The following is a 20,517-nucleotide window of genomic DNA, read 5'->3' as shown; positions in this document are numbered from 1 at the left end:
CTCTGCAGCTGTCCTCACTGCGTACCTGCGACTGTAGAGAGGGGGCGATGTTGAGACCCTCCCCGTTGAGTGAACGCAGAGTGAGGTAGGCGTCGCCTGCTTGAGACAAACTGTATGACCCTGGTGACCCTGTTGGCAATATACCCAATATCCAATCAGCCGCACCACAGTGCCATGGGATCAAGAGGTCACCACTAGTCGATGTGACTAGTAGCACAACATTTTTATAACCATCGTCAATGTGAGGGTCACTGTTCTCAGCCAGTGTATTCTAAATTGTATTTAGCATGGACCCACAGCCACACACTTGCAAACCCACATTTTACCACAACTACATTTTTATTCAAATGTTAGTTTAGCTTCTGTGCAAATTCTGGACTGGGCTTTAGAAAAAAGTTGCGAGAAGTGAATGTCATGAGCACATTTACAGTTCCTTAGAATTGGTGGTGTTCCAGTATGGAGCAGGGCAGTCTGGCAGTAGTGGAGGACATGAGACATTTCACAGGATGTATAAAAGGTTATACACTGCTTCATTCAGAGTTTTTACTGGATTGAAATCACCAGGTCTGTTTGTTTTGGAGGGGGAGATCTCTGCAGATAATTAGGCTCATGGGAAAGAAAACCTCCATGATTTACACTAAAGGAATCCTAACTGGGAGAAAAGCTGACCGCAATGGTGTCAAAAGAGGTGAAGACAACTCCCATGATCGCAGGCTACGCTAAGAAATCACCAACCTCTGTCTTTTGTTACCTTTTTTAAATGAGAGAGCACTTGTTTTAGAAAATTACATACTGTGAGTGTAAGTTTGGTTTTCAACAACTCTGCTGTCCAAAGTTGTCAACATGTATTATGAGAACACTGAAGACGAAGAATAAGTAAAAACATCTGAATAATCAACATTCAGCTTCCTCTGTGAGTCTGGGTTATTATACTATTACCATGAGCTGTGTGTTATGTAATTGTTTGAAATGTACTAAATAGATGCAAAGATCCAAGTTTCTCACACAACAAAAGCAACAAACAAGCAAATAAATGTACAGTGGGATGACTTTCAGAAAGAAAACATGAAAGATGGACACAGTACTTGAGGATAACATTAGGCCAGGGCCTAGATCTGATATCTAGTTATTCTTTGAGTTGACAAAATACTCAATGTTAGAAAAGCGGATAACATATAAAGCCAAGCATAAGATAAATGCAAATGTTAGACAGACGTGCAAAGACCCCACTGCACAAACCAAACGAGCAACAACTTTTAAGAGTTTCACATTTAAAGGGGACTTTTCCCTTTTTAATGTAGTTGTGAAAGAAAATGTGTGGGAAACACAATAACGTGGCCTCATCCAGGCTCATGACCCTGTGGTTCCCCAATATTAGTATGGTTTTCCTAATAAAGTGCTTCATGAGTAAGTAACCAAAAATAAGTTGTAAGCTGTATCTTTCTGATTGTATACAGGTATATCAGATATAAGATTTCATATTAAATAAATAGGATCAATTCACATGGTTCTGAACAGACACTGTGAGGGGCTGAAAGCCCATTTGTTGTGCAGTGTGGGTTTTGCTTTTCGATTGAGTCAGCCAATGATTCTGTGGTCAGGATGGAAAGGAGCTGAACTTGTTAATGAGAAGTGGCCGAGCTTTTGAAACGATGAGATGGAGCAGTAAGTACCTGAGTTGGGCGTTGCTGGGGAGTTAGCCTGGCTAGCCTGCGCCGACACATTGGCAGCATCCACCGCCGTTTTAACTGCGTAGAGGTTTGCCTCCTCCTGGAACTTACCAATGTTCTTCTTGTAGCGTATTCTCTTGTTGCCAAACCAGTTAGAAACCTGAAGGACAGATGGACATCAGATATTCGCATTTCCTCATTCAACTATTGGAGCCTCATTGTTACAGCTCACACAGCTAAAATGATGTTAAAGCTGCTATAAACAAAAAGTGATAATGTTGACAAACAGCACAAAAACAGCACAAATGTGTTTTTATTGTCCTGGACAATAAGCATTGTTAGCAACTCACCTGAGACACAGTGATCGCACACTTTTTGGCCAGCTCCTCCTTGGCTTCCTCACTGGGGTAAGGGTTAGACAGGTGGGAGTAGAAATACTCGTTCAGCACCTCTGTAGCTTGCTTGTTGAAGTTGCGCCTCTTACGTCTGAACACATACACACAGAGAGAAGAGATAATGACCCAAATGCTCGGAATGTACATGTCACAACAAAGTAAACGCGCTTGGATCACTTCAGCCCTCAAGAAAATAACCAGCCATTTAACATGCACACACACACAATTTGCGCAGCTATCGATGTGAGGGCATTACATTGACTGCGATCCATCCTAGTCCTTAATGAGGCAAAACGACATCTCTGATGTTCTAGTTAAGGTTAGGGGTAAGGCTGGAATAGTGGATAGCCTACACCTCTGCTTAACCATTACCAACTCACCTTTACAAAACATAACCTTAATTCACACCATAACCAGGATTATTATTATTATCATTATAATAATTCGCCTCATTAAGACCAGGCTTTGGTTCTCATGAGGACTTCTCTTTCAAACAAGGTCAATGTTTATATCTGAAATTGTCTCAAAGTGTCACATGAAAACACACACACGGACGGATGGAGGGACGGACCTGGCGTCTAGGAAACGTGAGCGCAGGATCATGACAGCCTCGCAGGTGCTCTGCTTGAGCTGCATCTGAATGGAGCTGAACTTGCGGTGGATGATGGCCACCATGCGCTCAATCTCCTTGGGAGAGATGGGCCGTGTGCGAGACTGCTCTCTCAGCAGGTTCATTACATGGTTGGTGAACTCACTGCAGGCCTGGACCGAGGAATGGGAGAGACACAGAGAGATAGAGAGAGGGAGGAGTTGAATGTTATTGTGAGAAGATAGTCCGACCACAGATTCTATCCACGGCCCTGACATGTGATGATTAGATGAAGGGCCTTTGATTTCTAACCGCTCTGTTAATAACTTGCCTTTTCCCCAAAAATAGGCTAATAATAGAAAACATGATTCTGAGACCATAGTGGCCTTTGAAGCATGAAATACAGTCTGTACCTCTGCCTCTGAAAGAGGTTTTAAATCAGTGAAACACCAGGGAAGGGTGGGTCTGCCAAATCCCCAAAACCAGGTGTTTTTCTTGTATAATAGTTGTCGAAAAATGTTTTTGTGTCAAATCTTATTTTCATTCTTTACCATGGAGCGAACATCTTTCTCCAGGCAGTTCAATTTCCTGAGATATGTGTTCAACAACCCCCGGCTCAGGTTTTTATTTCACACCACAGCAGCTGATAATATAAATTAAAATACATTAAAACGTGGAAACAGAGGTAATCAGGCTTGTAGTGTTGCTTAATTGGCCACATTCTAACAGAACAACAGTTCATTCCTTTCACTGTACATTTCCTTTTGCTTGGCACTAAATGAATGTTACCACACCAGTGAACCCGGGTTCAGAGGAATGAGTCTCTGACTGAAACTTTCTTCCTTTATTAATTTATTACATCATGTTAATTTTAGTGATTAACAGTGTATGTTCAAGTATTTCGGTCAGCTCAGCACGCACCTGCTCATACTTCTCCAGCTCAGAATGGTATATCTGGCGGATCTGGGCGAGCTTGGCTCTGTAGTCGGAGTGTTCTATGCTGCTGTCGGTAGGTGAGCCCCCTGCTGCTGCTGCAGCTGCAGCCGCCGCGGCCGATCCTCCTCCCTTCTCTGGTCCTGACACACCTTCTGCGAGCAGCATGTTGTCCAACCGCATGATCTGGGGATCTGGTGGGTCCTCCTCCTGCACACCTCGTATACTCAGCACTGGACGGGAGAAGAGAGAAAGCAGGAGTTAGACCGGCAAAGTTTGTGTTAACCTACTAAGGAAAAATACACCTTTTATAGAAAACTTGCAGGTTAAGAAGTTTTGAAAAACCGAGACCGCACATTTCGTTTGAAGGAAAGGTTAATACTGTGGGTTCTGGGGTGCACAGGAAGACATTTTATCATTGCTGAAATTCAAAGAAGTGCAGCCCTGTCAAAACCTAGTCAAGTTTCTCCCCTGAGTCATTGCTTAGAGCGCCTGGCTGAATGCTCAATGAGCCTGAACTTCCTCCAAATCAACAGCAGAGGGCAGTGTGGCCCCTCAGTGGCAACCTGCCAGAGATAAGGGCATGAGGCATGGGACCAGTAATGGGAGTGCATGTGCTGTCACTATGAGCCCCAGTGGCCATAAGTATAGTTATCAGTCGCTGCTCTCCACCACTGTATTATACCAGGACCTCTGTCAGCCTGCAGCCATGCTCTCATCTCTCTCTTCCCGAAACACACATACATACACAAACACACACACACACTCCCACACAGATACCACTTTGTTACTCTAAAGTTTTAAGTACAGACAACCATCTTTCCTTCAAAGCCTGAAGCTTTCAACTCTCGACTAAATTTCCTCTTGCCCCTTTTGCTTCTCAATCTTTCAACTTCAGAAAATAAGAGAAGAATCTTGGCGCATGATTTACTAACAGATTATGTATCAATAACCAGTACACCTAAAAGTAAAACAATTCTAGAAGGGAAAATGTGGTTTAGAGACATTACTCAAACCTGATTTTCTTTCCTTATTTAGAAAATAGGCAACACCAGAGAGCTCTTTTTTTTTTTTTTTATTCGTTTAACAAGCAAACTAGGGATTCGAACAAAAACCTGAATGGCACCTATTTTGATTATTAAGCAATTCTTCTCTTTATTTTCAGGCAAAAATCCACAAACCATTCATTAATAAAGAAACTTGTACTGGTTCTAGTTAGCACCATTGCCTAGGAGACTAAAAACATAAATGTATTTTATAAATAATCAGCTGACTTACTGTTAAAGTAACCTTAACTGAAGAAAAAAATAACACCAAAACATTTATATTGCCAAACTCTTTAAAGTGACAAGTTGTAAAATTATTACATTTGAATTAAATATTCATTCTGAAAGTAAAAATTGTTGTTGCTGGAATTTGTCCAATAATATAGTATACCATGGCAAAAAGGTTCAAATGGGATGCAATTGTGAAATATTGGTTCAGAGTCACAAATAAAGCAATTACTATGCCCCCACTTATGCTGATCTTTATAATATAGGATTAAATTAATGAGGTAAAAGGCATTTTATATGGCAGCGAAACCAGACAGGATTCTGAAGGAGACAGACGCCAACAATATGGATGACAGGATTAATCCCAGTGGAAACTGGGTGGCGTTAGGAGCTTGTCCTCCTCAAGGATTACAGTAGTTAATCAAAGCTCATCAAAAGTCAGGGGGTGCATGAATTAGTTAATTCAGGGATTTTCTTGTAGCCACAACGCTCAAAAGTGTATTAGTCTTACTGCTGCAGTAAAGATTTCCCTGTAGGAGTCATGCAGAAAAACAAGTTTGCAGCCGTGGAGCGGTCACAGCTAACAAATTAGCAGGACTGTAGTGTGGGGCTAACAGATGTGAAAGAAATGAGGACAAAAGCGGTTTTGCTAAAAAGTTTCCAAGTGCTACGGAGAAGGCGGATTTTTTTCCTTTTCAAACTTCATTTGATAAATGAGTCTGTTCCACCATTTAAGGCCTCCCTTAGCAAAGTGTCCAACTTTCCCTCTTTTTTTCTTGTTCCTTCTTGCCTGTTTCTTTCCCTCTGCTTAGGTCTCTTCTCTCTCTGAGGCACATTCCTGCTCTGCTGCTCCCCCATCTCAGGGCTCAGGAATGCAGCAGACCCAGCCGCCTGAACTAATGACCCTGATTCGCCCATCTCTTTCCCTCCACTTTTTCTTTTCTTGTAGTCATCCACATATGATCCCTGCACCTCTTCTTGGCCAGATAACCTGACAGCTAATTTAGCGATCAAGGAGCAGAAGTGTTTGTTTTGTCCTGATAGTATGTAGTCTCGCCTGTGGTTGATCTTCTTTTTTACAGATAAGTACAACTGAACTACAGTGGGGAGGGCAACTGCGGCTCTTGGAGCCTCTCACCTCTCCTCCCTCTCCCTATTGCCCCCACTCCTCATTATGGCCCCCAGCTGTAGCCTAATGCCCCTACATTCCCCTAATTACTCCAATTAAGCTGTGATTACCCACAGTTGCACTCATGCTCAGTCTAGTGGCCTAGTGGTATTATAGCAGCTGTTGAGATGAGTTAAGATCCTGCACAGAAAAAGACCATATGACATGGATGCACCTTAAAAAAATCTCCATGAGACCTCAGAAAAATACAGTTAACGATTATGAGAAACATGCAGCTGAGAAATGCAGCGTTTCAGTTTGATCAACCAGCTCCTTACGTCGCCGCCGAGCTAGTTAAATTATAGAGCGCTTAAACTCAGAGTGCTGTAAGTAATGATACTTAAATTCCTTTAAAGAAAAAAAAAAAAAAAAAGCAGGAGAAAAAAAAGCAGGAAGACATCTTAGGCCTGCAGCCTGCATCCACAGCTCGCCGAAATCACACCATTATGCACACGTTACCACCCTAGCCGAGCTGTGTGCCATTGAGAGACGGAGCGAGCAACACATACTATGAAATATTCAGGGTATCCAGCTGGGCTTTCACTGCATACATAATCATTCTCATTTCTGCACAGCCCAATGTAGAAACGGTGCGCCGTGCAGACACAACACGCAGTATATGAAGTGGTGCAGGTAAGGGTGAACAACCCAAGCACGAGCGCGCTGCTGTACATTAACTGTATTGCCTTCCACACATTGAAATAGATAAGACTTAAACGCAGTCAGTATATCATTGCTCAGCTCACAGCACAAGCTTTATCCTTGTCTGTCTTTTCCCTCGCTAGCATCCCGCTTTTCACTCTGTCTCCCCCAACACACATCCCCTCCCCCCTCTCCCTTTCAGCACACCCCCACCCACCTCCCCCAGTGCCCCCCTCCCTCTGTTCTCCATTTCAGTCGAGTTCTCCATGTGAGCCGCAATCCCTCATGCTGTCAGCCCCCCCCTCTCCCTCTCTCTGTAGACAGACAGGATTAGCATTTTAATTGCATCAGCTCCCTTGGGTATTCTCAGCCTTTCACTGGGAGAGAGCAGGGGAGCGGGAGAGAGAGAGAAGCATAGAGAAGGAAAAAAAAAGGGGGAGAAAAAAAAGGTAAGAAGAGAGAGGGTAGAAGGAGAACCAAGGAGAATTGAAAAAAGGAGTCACAGGAGAAGATGTGTGTGCAAGAGAGACAGAGAAAGAGAGAGAGAGGGAGGGAGGACGGCTACAGGAATATACAGAATCCACAGTACAGACGTGCCAGCGAGCGAGTGAGCCAGAAAGAGAGAAAAGATAGGACCGTGAAAACATCAGTTTTCCCTTTCATTACAAACAGAGAATTCAGATAAAGAGAATAGGCCATAGAAAGATGGTTTTCACAATGAGAATATGCGACATGAATATGTAAATTCACCTCACAAAAACTACAAAAATAAATCTCAACTGCAGCTGGGCAAAGAACGTATAACAAAAACTGTTTGCAAGATGTAAATTATCATCTGGGGAATACAAATGCAGCAAGGGAAAACTGGGACCAGTCTTCACATATTAAACAACTCTTCACTGTTTTATGTTTTTACCATTAAAAAACACATTAAACTTTCAAAAACTAGAATGGCACCCAACAGCCCTATTATGAAATCACATTTAAATTCACTAGATCCAGATTTTTATTTGGATTTGCCCCTAAGTGCACACTCAGTATTAGTCCCCTTAATATGCAACATTTTGCAAAATCAAGAGCCATCAACCAAAATATTGAAAAAAGCCCTAGCTTTCGTTTCAAAGAAAGATAAAACAATTCCGGACCCACACGGAAATTTAATGTTTTTTTCCTGACCCATTCTGCATCTTTACACATAGTTTCAAGGTGATTCATCAAGTACTTTAAATGTAACGCTGCTAAAAACAAATGGACAAACAAATAGACACAGATGAAAACACACCCTCCTTGGCAGAGCAAACAAATGACGACTTAACCTCTTCCTGAACATTGCACAACACTAAGATAGGTTCATGAAACCAGTCATATTTTAATTTGGTTTCCAGGCTCTAGTCGGTCAAAAAATATAATACATTTAGCTTCAGTGGAAGTTTGACAAAAGCCAAAGCCAACCAGATGTGATTTTTATTTTTGCTTATTTATGTCAGCTTGACCTCCATATATATTTTTATGAGTGACATTAGAGAACAGGGAGGAGTCCTTGACCTTTAAATCCATGCAGTAAAATAGACGCTTCACTGTCATGATGTACAGTTAGTCACACAGTTTAAATCTGTAAATGCAAAATCCTGTACTGGTATCAGGACTGGTGGTCTTCTGCAATCGGAAAAGGGCATTGATGCCAGTCACAACTTTTGGTAATAGCTGGTTAATATCAACTTTTCCAAACAGGTTCCTCTGTGCATACAGGTTTTAGATTTATCATTTCAGTAGACTACAGTGTTCCTCAGAAAAAAAGAGCTCGGGTGAATAAAATGTTGCCTTGGGCGAGTTGTAGAATATGGCATTAAAACTAAAGAACAGAAAATGAATAATTTCACTGATGGGCTATTTGCCAAATGGGTATTGGGGAAGAAGCACTTCCCCTGCAAATGCAACATAAAACCTGTGTGCCCCATTCTTTAAAAAGGGAGCTTTTAGAGGAGTACAGTCAACTTAATGAGCCCAATCCATATGTCCTTTCCTACTTTTAAGCAGCTCACGCTAATCAGCATCTGTTTGGGTAGTTCACAAGAGTCCTGTTGCACGCAGCCCCCCAGTCTGACACGCACACACACACATGCACGCACACACACAAAAAGACGCACACAAACACAAACAGAGAGTAAACACAGTGTGGTCTGATTAAGGTGTGAATTGGAGAGCTCACACCTTGGGCAAACACAACACTTCAGTCCAACACATCATCAATCAGCCCTTAATTAACTAAAGAGAGAGGCTTGGACACTCGAGCGATGACTACGTGTACCCCCCTTGAATGGTCACACACAAACACACCGTCACACACACACAAACACTAATGAGGGATCAATTTGAGTTGGCACCCAATCTGCACAAATAGATGCTAATAAATAATCTACAATATATATTCCCCATGCCCATCACTTACATTAATAGTTCTTTAAATTATCGAAGCAATTTCTCAGATAACCGTTTAAGACGTTTTTATTAAACATATAAAGTAAAAGGTAGCAGAAAAACTAGATCTAAAATATATCCACATTAAAAAAATACATTAACTTGAGAAAAACGTGACAAAAAAAAAACGTTTATTTGCTTCCCCCTTAGTTGATTGGGCCCTAATGATGCAATTCTTATGGTAAAACAAATGACTGTTGTTAAACATTCACAGGGTTTTCTCGAACATTGTAAGACTAAGAAAGAAAGAAAAAAATTCTACATTGTCTTTTCACATTTATTACACGGTCATTGAGTGGGGCTCTAATGATTCTCCACGAGCTTTCTTTTTTTGGTTCATTATTCTGAAGCTACTAGTCACTTCTTTGTGTTGGTTCCGATTTCACTGGGTTTGGTCTCGGGCTTTTGATTCGATTAGTGTGTTAGGACACGCATTCGCACACACGCAACAGGCTGCACCTGATGCTGTGGCAGCGAGTGGGACTAGGCAGGGAGACATGTTGCGGTTCCATCTTAGCGTAAAATGAACCAAAACCGTGGACGTTTGGACTGCAATTTTGGCTTCGGTTCAAGAATCTTTTCAACCTTATCATTGAGTGCAACAGATATTCTCAATGAATGGAGCAAAAACCAGTGTAACTGCTGACTTCGACAGAGTGTTGCGTTATGGGTTGGTTGCAGTCTGTCTAGACCAAGTCTTTGAGAGTTAAGCTGCCTGACAAGTGTTTGGTTTGTCCACTTAAACCTGCACGAGTTTCTGAGGGCAAGTGAAACATGTTCTTCTGTCACAGAAAATTAGTTATTAGTATCTCCCGACATAAAAACTATCAAAAGACCTATCTGTCATAGTAAGCCTTGCCATCAGGAGGACTGGGAGGAATCCCGCCACAATGGTGGACTGGTGGGCCGTCAAAAAACCCATTATGTTTTTACCATCCTCAGAAGGCATTCAGAACTCTGCATAACACTGGTAGTTTATGCTTTAGCTGTTTGTGTTCCCATAACAGATGTACAGTTCTCGGAAAGAAGACAGAACTCTGCAAAGAACTGGCCCTCTCCCCATGAAACAACATGTAATTATGTATTACTTTGACTTATTCCGTTTTGATTGGGAGATTTGTGTGAAAACCTGCTAAATAAAATACCCCAATATATGACAGATTGCACCTTTAAATCTAGCCACACATTGGGAGTTTGCGTCTTAAATTATGCGCTTGTGACCAAAAAGAAGTGGCACTTAAGTGTGGGCAGGCTTAGCAGCGGAGATGGTGCATTTTAATCAGCCTCGCTTACAACCATAACATCAGAGTATATCCTTTTTTATGTTCTTACGTAATTTTTTTAGGAATTGTATGTTAGCCCTGTTATTGAACATCAAGACAACACTTAAAACCTCCTTATGGAACATACTGACAGCCTAACAAGTAACAGATCAAACATTGATGTTATTTTGGTTAAGTTACTGAGCAATATTAAGTTACTGAGCAATATTACAAAAATAAAACATATTTTAGAGCCACTTCGGCATATGTGCTAAACCAAGTGATGTTTGAAAGATATAGTCAGCACTGTTAAGCACATGTGACTTTATATGTAATACAATATCTCTGGTCTAGTGCAGTCCTGCACACACAGAAAGACAGAGAGACGTGGAAGAAAGAATTTGAAATGTCACAGGAGGAAGGAGGATGACGAAGAGCACCTAAGCAGGAGGCTTGTTATAGCACTGCTAGGATCTTCCCCCAGTCAACTCTCATCAGGCCAGCTGCCTCCTGTGCTCATTAGCACAGACTCTTAAGGAGCTCCTAAAGACTTTGTGAAAAATGAACGCTCATTTGAGAGGTCGTTAATTTGCACTGTTATGCAAATTAGGTGGCAATTAAGCGATAGATCAGAAGAGCAGTGCCCATTTATAACAAGTGAACAAGCATTATGACACAGTCAGATGGTGCCAGAGAGAGCCGAGGATACATGGTTAGTCTGCACAGGTCCAATGTACCAGTTTAGTGAGGAATAAAAATCACTGTGCCTATAATATGTACGGCTGGTCAGGATAACAATTTACCAGGGGGTTTTACACACAGACTACGTTAACATGTAACTCACATTAATGAGTGCACATTAAAAGATACTGAATTAAAAAAACGAATCAACCTGCCAAAATAAGCCCCTCAATCTAGTTCAGTATTAGATTTATAAGGAGCACGAAGGGCTAAGATGGAACATGGGCTTCCCAGTATCTGTAATAACCCAATAAATACTGCTAATCTCCGAGTGGGTAGTAAAACTCGCTCCCTCCACCGGCCATGATGTTTCCATCTTTCCCCTGCATTTATGACATGGTGTGAAGTATACAAACATACCGTACAGGACAGCAATGTGGACTACTGAAGAGGGGTGGAAGGCTCCCATCAATTGTAATTAATCCATAATTAGTCAGGATTAGAAGCTAGGCTCCGACACACACCCACCCCACTTCCACCAAACTAATGCAATCCAGCTGAGGCCACATTTACATATCTTTAATTAAAGCGACGCCAGCTTCCGTTAAGAGCAAAGCCTAAAAGCAGTGTGAGAAGCATACATGCTGAGGGGGGAGGTTGGGGGTGAAGAGGTATGAGTCCAAACTTGACCAGTACTGAGGGGTCACTCGGTATTCCTTTGTTGGCGATAACTCTCTGGGAAGATATGGATTAAAAGCTGGACAAATTATGGTGCATTGCCCAACATGACAGCCTGGCCAATTAAATCAGTCTCCGTCACCAATATAAGCACGTCCACTATCTTTAGTTGCCGCAATTTGATTTTGTGAGTACATGCAATTAATAAATCCAGTTAATTTAATTAAAATGTTCTGCTCCCATCAGTAAATTCTTGAATAATATATCAGATGTAAGATTCACAGATCATACCTGTACCAGCACTAACAACATATATTATCATATATAGACATAGACATACATGATCACTTTTAACCCAATGTTCTTGGCTCTTATTCATTAAATCTCTGCATCAGAGAATCACATCTCACCTTTCACTTAATGTTTTAGCCTCAAAACTGTTCGCAGAGCTGAATTACACAAGAAAAAAATAAAGTGGGCTGTTGTCCTAATCTAACCATGCAGTGCAGTAAAAAAAAATTATCTTGTTAATGCTCATCTTCAATTAAAAACTCAGTCGCTATCCATATCCAGACACCGTGACCTGGCTGTAATACTGAGGGACAGTCAGCACGGTCAAATCCCTGCCCTTGATGAATCCTGGCTAAAATCATATTGCAGCAGTCTAAAAGGTGAACAATTCCACTGAGCTTTTCCCTTCCTATAAACACACTCAAGACAGCAGTTCCCCTTGTCAATATACAGAAATCCTGTTCCTACAGGAATAATACCACATGGGAAAATCAGCGAGCCCACACACCATTAGGCCGAGGCTGAAGGTTGGGGTGCTCTGCCTCCCCGGCTTGAGTTGGGGTGGGTGGGTGGGTGGCGGTGGTGTGTCTGTCAAGGCCAGGGGTCTGTGTGATATTAGCCGTCTGCCAATCTGGCTTGGGGAATGGACACCGAGTAATTACTCCTGCTCTTACTGCCTCATCAATCTCCCTGTATTGCTCCTGCACCCCCCCAACACACTATCTTTTTTCATTCTCTTCAGCAATGAGGCAGGGAAGAGAGAGAGAGAAAAAAAAGGAAAAACAAACGAGTGGCAGGACACCACAAAACCAAACGGAGATTTCTGAAACACCAATGAGATAATCCTGCACCACTACATTGCGAGAGTAAATTAAAATGAACTATTTAAAATGGTGATTTGACTATGTGTCCTATTCTCATTTCCCAAGTGACAATAAAACAGAAAATGCAGGTTTAGTAGCTAAACATGGGTTCTATTCCTCCCACAATCAATTTTTTTTATCTTTTAACAGCTTTTGGCTTAAAATGCACTAGATGCTCTCCATCATAAAAATATAATAAAAGTCTTCCCACAGGTTCTGAACAAGTCATGAAATTTTATGGCTCTGTTCCAAATTGAGCTCTTTGAAAACTAATAATAATTAAGTTGCTTTAATGAAGCATGTTAGTAACTAGACTTCATTTACAGTAGTCTATCAAAGCTGGTGGAGTACAAACATCCAAATCAACCATGTGATGCTGAAAGGGGTTTTCCTTGTGAAACTTGCGACTACATAAAGAACCTCTGTTTTTTTTGTTAACATTCACACGTGCCCTCTTAAATAAATATACAAACAAATTTCACAAGACTGAGAAAGGTCAAATGTTTATTCTGGCTGTGAATAAACAACTGGCAACTATGTGTGACTTAATACTGTGGCATTGTTTAAGAGTTTTTACGACTGCTTATGTACTGTAATTCAATTAACATGTAATTTGGGCCATTTGGTTGCTGTAGTCCTATTGTAATGCAGACTTGAGTTCAGTGAACGCATCTGATTAGTGGAGTTACATAGTCTCCAAAAACATTACAATCCCAATAAACAAATTTAACACACTTTGTTTAATAGAGTGGTTGGCTCGAAAAGAGCCAACAAGCTAACATAAGATAATAAAAGGGATCCATTCATGTACATGTTATTTAACATAGAAACACAAAGGTCTGCACTTTGTGAGTGTGTTGCTACAGGTTACAATGCAGATTTCATTTACATAATTTTGAATCCTCAATAAATAGTTGATGCTCCTCCATTTCTTTCATTAACACATAGCTAGTTCATAATGATTCATTTTGATAAGATAAACAGCTAAATAATCATTTTGATAAGATAAACAGCTAAATATACAATGAGGAACAAAACAAATATATATGTATTCAGAATAAATAAATACAATATATATATATATATATATATAAAAGTTAATTCAGCCTAAGCAAGACCTTTAGTATTCACTGATAAGACATAACTATTTGGCAGGGGGGAGTTCTCTGTTAAATATAGTCAGAAGGAGCACTGAGAAAACCAAAGCAATATTATTGAGTTGAATAAATCTCACCTTTCATTCATCTTGTACAAGTGTTAATAGGATGTGATGATGGGTTGTCAGCTAGACGCCTTGCAGCATAGTCGCTAAGTGCTGCTGGCTCTGCTGGGGTGCATCAACTGTGAGGCTATGATGCTTGTAGGTTGTTCTAATAAAATATGAAACTTCCATCCAGGTAGATGGTAGGCAGTCAATTAAACAAACATTAGAAATAATCAACTCAGGATGCAGTCAGTGGGTGTGCAGTATTACATGGAAAGGATTTATTTGTGGTTGTGGTTGGTGTGGCGTGTGACCGATGTGCATGCAGAGACTAATGCAGTTTAGAGGGGGAGAGTGTGAACCAGGTTCTTCTCTGCAACTACAAATGCCAATTTTGTCGTATCAATGTTCCCAAAAAGCCTCCATTTAAGCTGCTTTCAGACATGCACTGTTTTTATCTAAGGACATGCATGTGTGAACACAAATGTCCGAGTGAGAAGCTCCACAATTTCCATCCAGGAGAAGTCGATGTGTGAACACAGCAGGGGATCCCCCAGGAGCAATTGGGAGGTTGATAACGCTACTAACACGCGACAGATGCCAAAATTAAGAAAAAAACTAAAGAAAACAAATATATCCCGATGAAAAAGCAGTGACCATAGAAGACACAGACAAAGATATCAAGAGTTTGTGATAATAAGAGCCATGGGCGTCAGGGTTATGTACACAAAATATGTACACAAAATCCTATGATGTACACAGCAGAGTTAATACGTCACTTCCTGCCTCTGTCTGCTGTACCCCGCTGCTCCACCTCTTCTTATGGAGGATTGGATGCTGTTTTGAACACATTGGTGCAGAAACCTTCCGCTGAGTTGTGCATGTATGAAAGTTCCTGCAACTCACACAACTCAAGTTTCTGGCCAAAATCTGTTTGTTTTAAAAGCAGGAAATACGGAGCTCTAACATAAGATTTACTGAAATGAAATCTTAGCGATGTTATCTATATGAAGGGGTTAGGAACCCAGACACATTGTTTGGACGCTGGCATACCTGGGCACCCAACAGAGCTATCATCTGGCTAAAGTTAACACGACACTGGCTACAGGCCAGCAGGACGTCCTTGCTGTTACTGTCGTTGTTAATATGGAATATATGACCCGTATGAATGGTTGTGTATAGACACATCATTATCATAAGGATAGTGAATGACACATTTAAATAATAAGAGGTGACACAAAGCCAGCCATTTCACTCTAAAGTGTGTAGGCTTCTAGCCAATTTGTCTCTATTTCTACACAGCCAACTATAGGCATTATCCAACAGACTTGTTTGTCGGACAGCTAATCAAGATGAGTAGCAAGTGTCGGGGTTGTGAACTTGCCAGAGTGTCTTAATGTTGTCTCCAGGCTAAAAAATAGCAAACATGCTTTTGTTCCAATTGAAAAACAAAATTTTCTCTATTTAAAAGCCGTCCAAAAATAACAAGAGGGAAGGTTCAAGCTTGTAAAAGAGGGACTAGAGCAGAGTGACAGAACAGAGTGAGTGGCAGATTCACTGTCATGTAAGGCACCGGGAATGCATAACAGTAAGGAGCAAGCCTCAAACATACCCAAACTAAATGAGGAACTTCTGAGAGTAACTGCATTGGCTCGTGAGAGATTTTGGCATAAGCTGTCCCATTGCACCAAGAGCTATTTTTACAGCAAATACCCATGAGAGGGACAACGGTGCTGAGTTAAGGCAAAGCCACTGGCTCTTAACTTTGATCATTTCCCGTCTCCTCTGAGTGCGTTAGGTTTTTTTTGGACAGTATCTTTAATAAAGTATTGAAATGTATAAAATGTCATGCAGATGGAGGTCATATTTAATGCGATAGCCCAAGAAAACACAGGAACTGTTGTGAAATGGGGTATTTTGGGGGTGGTGGGGGGGTTCTGGCATTTGCGCAGAACATTTCCTTTACAATGAAAACAATCTAACCAACTGCAGCACTCAGAGGAATTCACCTCCCATCCCCCATACCCCCCACCCTCTCTCCACCACCACCATTACATTACCATATCAAAGCCCGGAGTTCAGAGCAAGTCTTCTCTTTCAAGAATGGGAGCTAGGCAGAGGGAGGGAGGGGGAGAGGACAAGACCAAGGCAGGCAAGAGTAGACCCAAGACCGAGTTTGCTTTCATCCCGGTTTGGTGTGTGCGTATGTGCGCAAGAGAGACAGAGTGTGTATGTGGGTGTTCCATTGCAAGTGCATGTTTGTTGGCAAAAAAAATACTGCAGAAAAATCTGGGGAGATACTAGAAGACTACTGATTGGATCTTCCACAAGCTGCACCGAAGAGAAGTCAATTCACATTCCAGAGGCACATAATGGGGCCTGCAGGGGGTCTGACGGAGAAACAGAAATGCCAAAGCAGGTACACAGTGCAGTTAGCAGGGCACTATGTGGCAGATGGCCAGCAGGATCCAGGCAAAGCCAAGGAGCTCTATATCTCATGTTTGGCATATTCACCTCAACAACAGATCTGTTGCTAACCTACACTATTGCCATGTCTGTTTTTCTCTGTTCAGCTCACTGTACAAGAGCTCACAGACCCCCTCTCCAGTTTGCTGGGAGACTAAATGGGAAAATCAAAGTGAATGGCATTAGGGTAAATAAGACCACTGGTTGCCTGGGAAACAGTGTACCCTGCCCCACTCACTCAAGCTTTTACTTTTCTCCCATCACTGGAGAGCAATAATACATTATTGACAGAGGGCCACAACAGGCAGCAGTGCAGCATTTTCAAATTGTATTTGAACAAGAGAGATTTGCTGTTGGTAGATACACAAGGCAAATGAAAGTACAGCATGCAGATAGACAAGAACAGAGGGAGACTGGCAGTTGGGGGAGAATTCTAAAAACCCATCCCATTCACACGACCATAACCATCAATCTGCCATCCATCCCAGGCTTCCTCCTTTGAACCCTACTAGAATCTGTCAGAGAGCTGACTGGAATCGCTAACTAGATGAGAATAAGCAGCTTGTTTACTAGGACATTCTTTTATATCAACCAAAGCTAATCAGAGACACTATATTTACATAGGACCTAATTTAATAATAAGGTTGTGTTTTCCTGAAATTCACTATTATTTCTTAGAACAATATAAGAATATTGCTGCAAATATTTTCTTTGCATTGCTGCGTTTAGATTAAGGGGTTGCATTGATATGCATAGAAATTCACTCTCAATGCACAATTACCCTTTGTGGTTCAGCTGTTGGAGAAAGAGCATCTTTGTACTCTAATAGCATAACAGTGTAACAGTTAAGTAATTACCCGAGAATTTTTCATATCTGTCTTCTGCAAACAAACTGTGCATGAGTTAAGGATCACGTTTTATTCTTTGATCTGATAGTTGGAAGAACATGTTAATTTCGGGTGGGTCTGAACCTGGGGGCTGATCCAGGAATTTGTCATTGCCAAATTTGGCTTTGTTCAACAATTTCTTTGATTTGAAAGAGAATAAATAGATTTTGGACTTACATGTAAGAGTATGTGCAATTTGGTGTGGTTCCAAATAAAAATCTGAATCTGGTATATTTAAAAGAAGTTTCACCAGGGGACTGTTGGGCCGTAGCAGAGGTATGCACTGTACTGTGTGTGATACTAGTTAGTGACAACCATAGTACTTCTCCTTTCAGCTTCCTTAGATAAAACTGAATTGCCATCTCATTAATAAGGATGTGATCTCAACATGTTTGAGTGTTGTTCTGCTGAAGCTTGTGCTGCCTGACTCAAGTTTCAAAGGCCCCAATCCACTAAGATGAGTTTCAGCTGGTCGGTGGGAAGCCTGGACAGAGGCCCAAAATAGACAATTTTTTTTAAATCACTAGAAAAAAAAATCCCAACTAACTGCAATTAATATATAGAATGATCTTGAACAAAATCATGCACCATAGATGCATCTACATAGTTGAGTCTGCAGCTAATACAAACAATAATCAGTCAATGGAGTTCTCCAAGAGGCCAATAAAAAGTATATTGGTGCCAGGAAAACTGAAGCATAGACACACTCTATCCCAACAGTGAGTTACAACCTGTGCAGACTGGAGAACAAAAAGAATGAGCGGAGTTGAAACTCACCCGTCTTTTCTTTGATCTCACAGAGAACGCTGAAGAGGGCTGGCTTCATTCTGTGACAGTTCAGGGCATGCTTCCTGTAAGAGAGAAGAGGGAATAAGAGAGGGAGAGAGTAGGGAGGATTACGATAAACAGACCTCAATCTCAAGTCATACCATGTCCTCCCCCATAAACAGGTAGTGTATTATGCATACAGCATTTCATGTAAAGTACAACACAGCCGAACAGAGCTATGTTGTTTAAAGGCATTTTTAACGGCCAAATGCTCTTGTCGGTGCGTAAACATCCTTGATGCTTCAATCTGAACCAGCAAGAGTAATATTGTCATTTGGATGCTTTGCACTATGGGACAGGTAATGATGCCAAACCTCAAGGTCATTATTACTGAGCACCAGATTCCACAGTAATCTAATTTTTACCTCTTACAGAAAGACTTGTACCATAAAAGTAGATTACAAGTTGATAGTGGGGATTAGTATTAAGTTGCAATTTTAATTTAATCACCGGCATTCTCGTTATTGCCGAATAGGCTAATAGCAATTAAAGGAGAAAAGGCAAAACTTCAGAACTTGAACTACAGGTTATCGTAATCAAATCCCAACACTTGAGCGTCAAAACCTCCTGCTTATACTCATCCATGCACCCACACACACCCGTCCAACTTACAGTTATTAAAACATGTACAGCGGGGGTCTGCTGCAAAGCCCGAACCCTAATATGACCCAAAATGACTTTACTGAATTATCTCTAACAATATTATGTTGACAATAAAAAACAATTACATGAGAGAAAAGTACATTGCTAACTGGGTATTAAACTGCATTATAAAAGTGTGTCAATTTTTCACATCTATAACCAGGTTAAAGGCAAGAATGTGCAACAAAACATTAATTAATTATACCAACCCCTATAGCTCACAGTTCCACTATTGTTGAGGTTTTCAGAGAGGTGGTGTTAAATTCTACAATACCTGTGCAGCTATAGTTTGCAGTGCTGCTGTAATATTGTATTATCTATGCAAGTGTTTCGGTAGTTCTGTTCACCTCTGTAATTTCACTGAATTGTCCTACAGAGAAGGCAAAGAAGCATTTGGATGTGTTCTGTTCATACTTTCACCTATTCCAATAGATATCATTTATAGAATAAACTGAAAATGTTCCAGCAATTTCAAAAGTGCAATGCAAATAACCTTTAGGTGACAAACGACTCAATTTCTGATAAACATGAGCTCGAAAAGACTAAACACCTGAAGATCCCCCTGATATAAAGCATTTCTTTTCCAAATTACACATTGATAGAACAATTCTAATGCAATTGTAAAATTACAACAAGGATAATGTTATGGTGAAAAACAATGACAACATGAAGCCTCCGTTTCTGATGAAAATGAGGTGAAGAAGATGACACAAGCAAGCCTAAAGAGCATCCTTACACAAAAGCATTTATCTTCCAAATAACAACACATCAATACAACCACAGATGAAGATGATTTGGCTACACCTGACCTCAACAACAATTCCAGTTGTGAATGTCCGCTGGCATTTTAATTAGGGGACTACGGTGAACTATCAAATTGTGCGCCTACTGTATATGCCACAAACAACTGCCATTCTGTTTGCTTATTGAGGCAGGTTGATGTCAAGAGTTGTGCGTCTAGCATTAATTATGTCATTTTGTCCACCAATTTTGTCACTGCTGGATTTGAGTTGGGGGGAGGGCTGCCTTCAGCATGGAGGGTATGAGCAGGAGGGGGAGAAGGAGGTGCTCATGCGGTCCTGTACTGACCTGTGTTGGAAGTTGAGTGGCAGGCCACCCCCTGCCATGCCCCCCCCTGCTCTCCCTCCCTCTGTGGGGTCGTCTGATCCACCCCAATGCGCCGGCGAGTCCTCTGGCCAGCATCTGAACATATGGCGACAGGGTGAGAGGATGAGGGCGGATGGTGCGCAGGAAGTGTTCTCTGCAACACCGGGTTCTTGCACGGCACTGACCACTCCCCATCCCAACACACTGCCACCCTACACGGCGAGGGCGTCGTGCTCACATGGGAACCACCTCACACATTAATTTGTAGATCACGACTGAGGGGAGGACTGATGTGTGGGTGACAAAGAGTTAAGGGTGATATTGATAAAGATTGTACATTCGAAGTCAGACCAGCTGCTAGATATTAGCAAACCTATTTATAACAACAGGCTGCATGTTGTCATTAACCTGGTTGTGGTTTAACCTTTTACCTCAAGTATAGCTAAGAAGTAAATTAGC

General features: G+C 41.3%; 1 protein-coding gene across 4 annotated transcripts in view; it reads right to left on the bottom strand.

Moving 5' to 3' along the window:
• pbx4 (pre-B-cell leukemia transcription factor 4) overlaps nucleotides 1-20,517 on the bottom strand; it is a 29,943-nt gene that overhangs the window by 6,681 nt on the left and 2,745 nt on the right. The window contains exons 2-8 of one of the 4 annotated variants that reach the window (XM_062407384.1): nucleotides 20,041-20,154; nucleotides 18,259-18,332; nucleotides 3,576-3,820; nucleotides 2,637-2,827; nucleotides 2,021-2,156; nucleotides 1,674-1,830; nucleotides 26-129 (exon numbers count right to left, since the gene is read on the bottom strand). In XM_062407384.1, coding sequence (XP_062263368.1) covers nucleotides 26-129; nucleotides 1,674-1,830; nucleotides 2,021-2,156; nucleotides 2,637-2,827; nucleotides 3,576-3,820; nucleotides 18,259-18,332; nucleotides 20,041-20,154 — 1,021 coding nt within the window. The remainder of the gene's footprint in view (nucleotides 1-25; nucleotides 130-1,673; nucleotides 1,831-2,020; nucleotides 2,157-2,636; nucleotides 2,828-3,575; nucleotides 3,821-18,258; nucleotides 18,333-20,040; nucleotides 20,155-20,517) is intronic. The other 3 variants (XM_062407385.1, XM_062407386.1, XM_062407388.1) reach the window with 3 other exon arrangements.

Source organism: Platichthys flesus, chromosome 16 (genome assembly GCF_949316205.1).
Source record: "Platichthys flesus chromosome 16, fPlaFle2.1, whole genome shotgun sequence".
NCBI classification, from domain to species: Eukaryota; Metazoa; Chordata; class Actinopteri; order Pleuronectiformes; family Pleuronectidae; genus Platichthys; species Platichthys flesus.
Note: the sequence above shows the minus strand (reverse complement) of the source record. Positions and strands in the feature narration are given on the sequence as shown.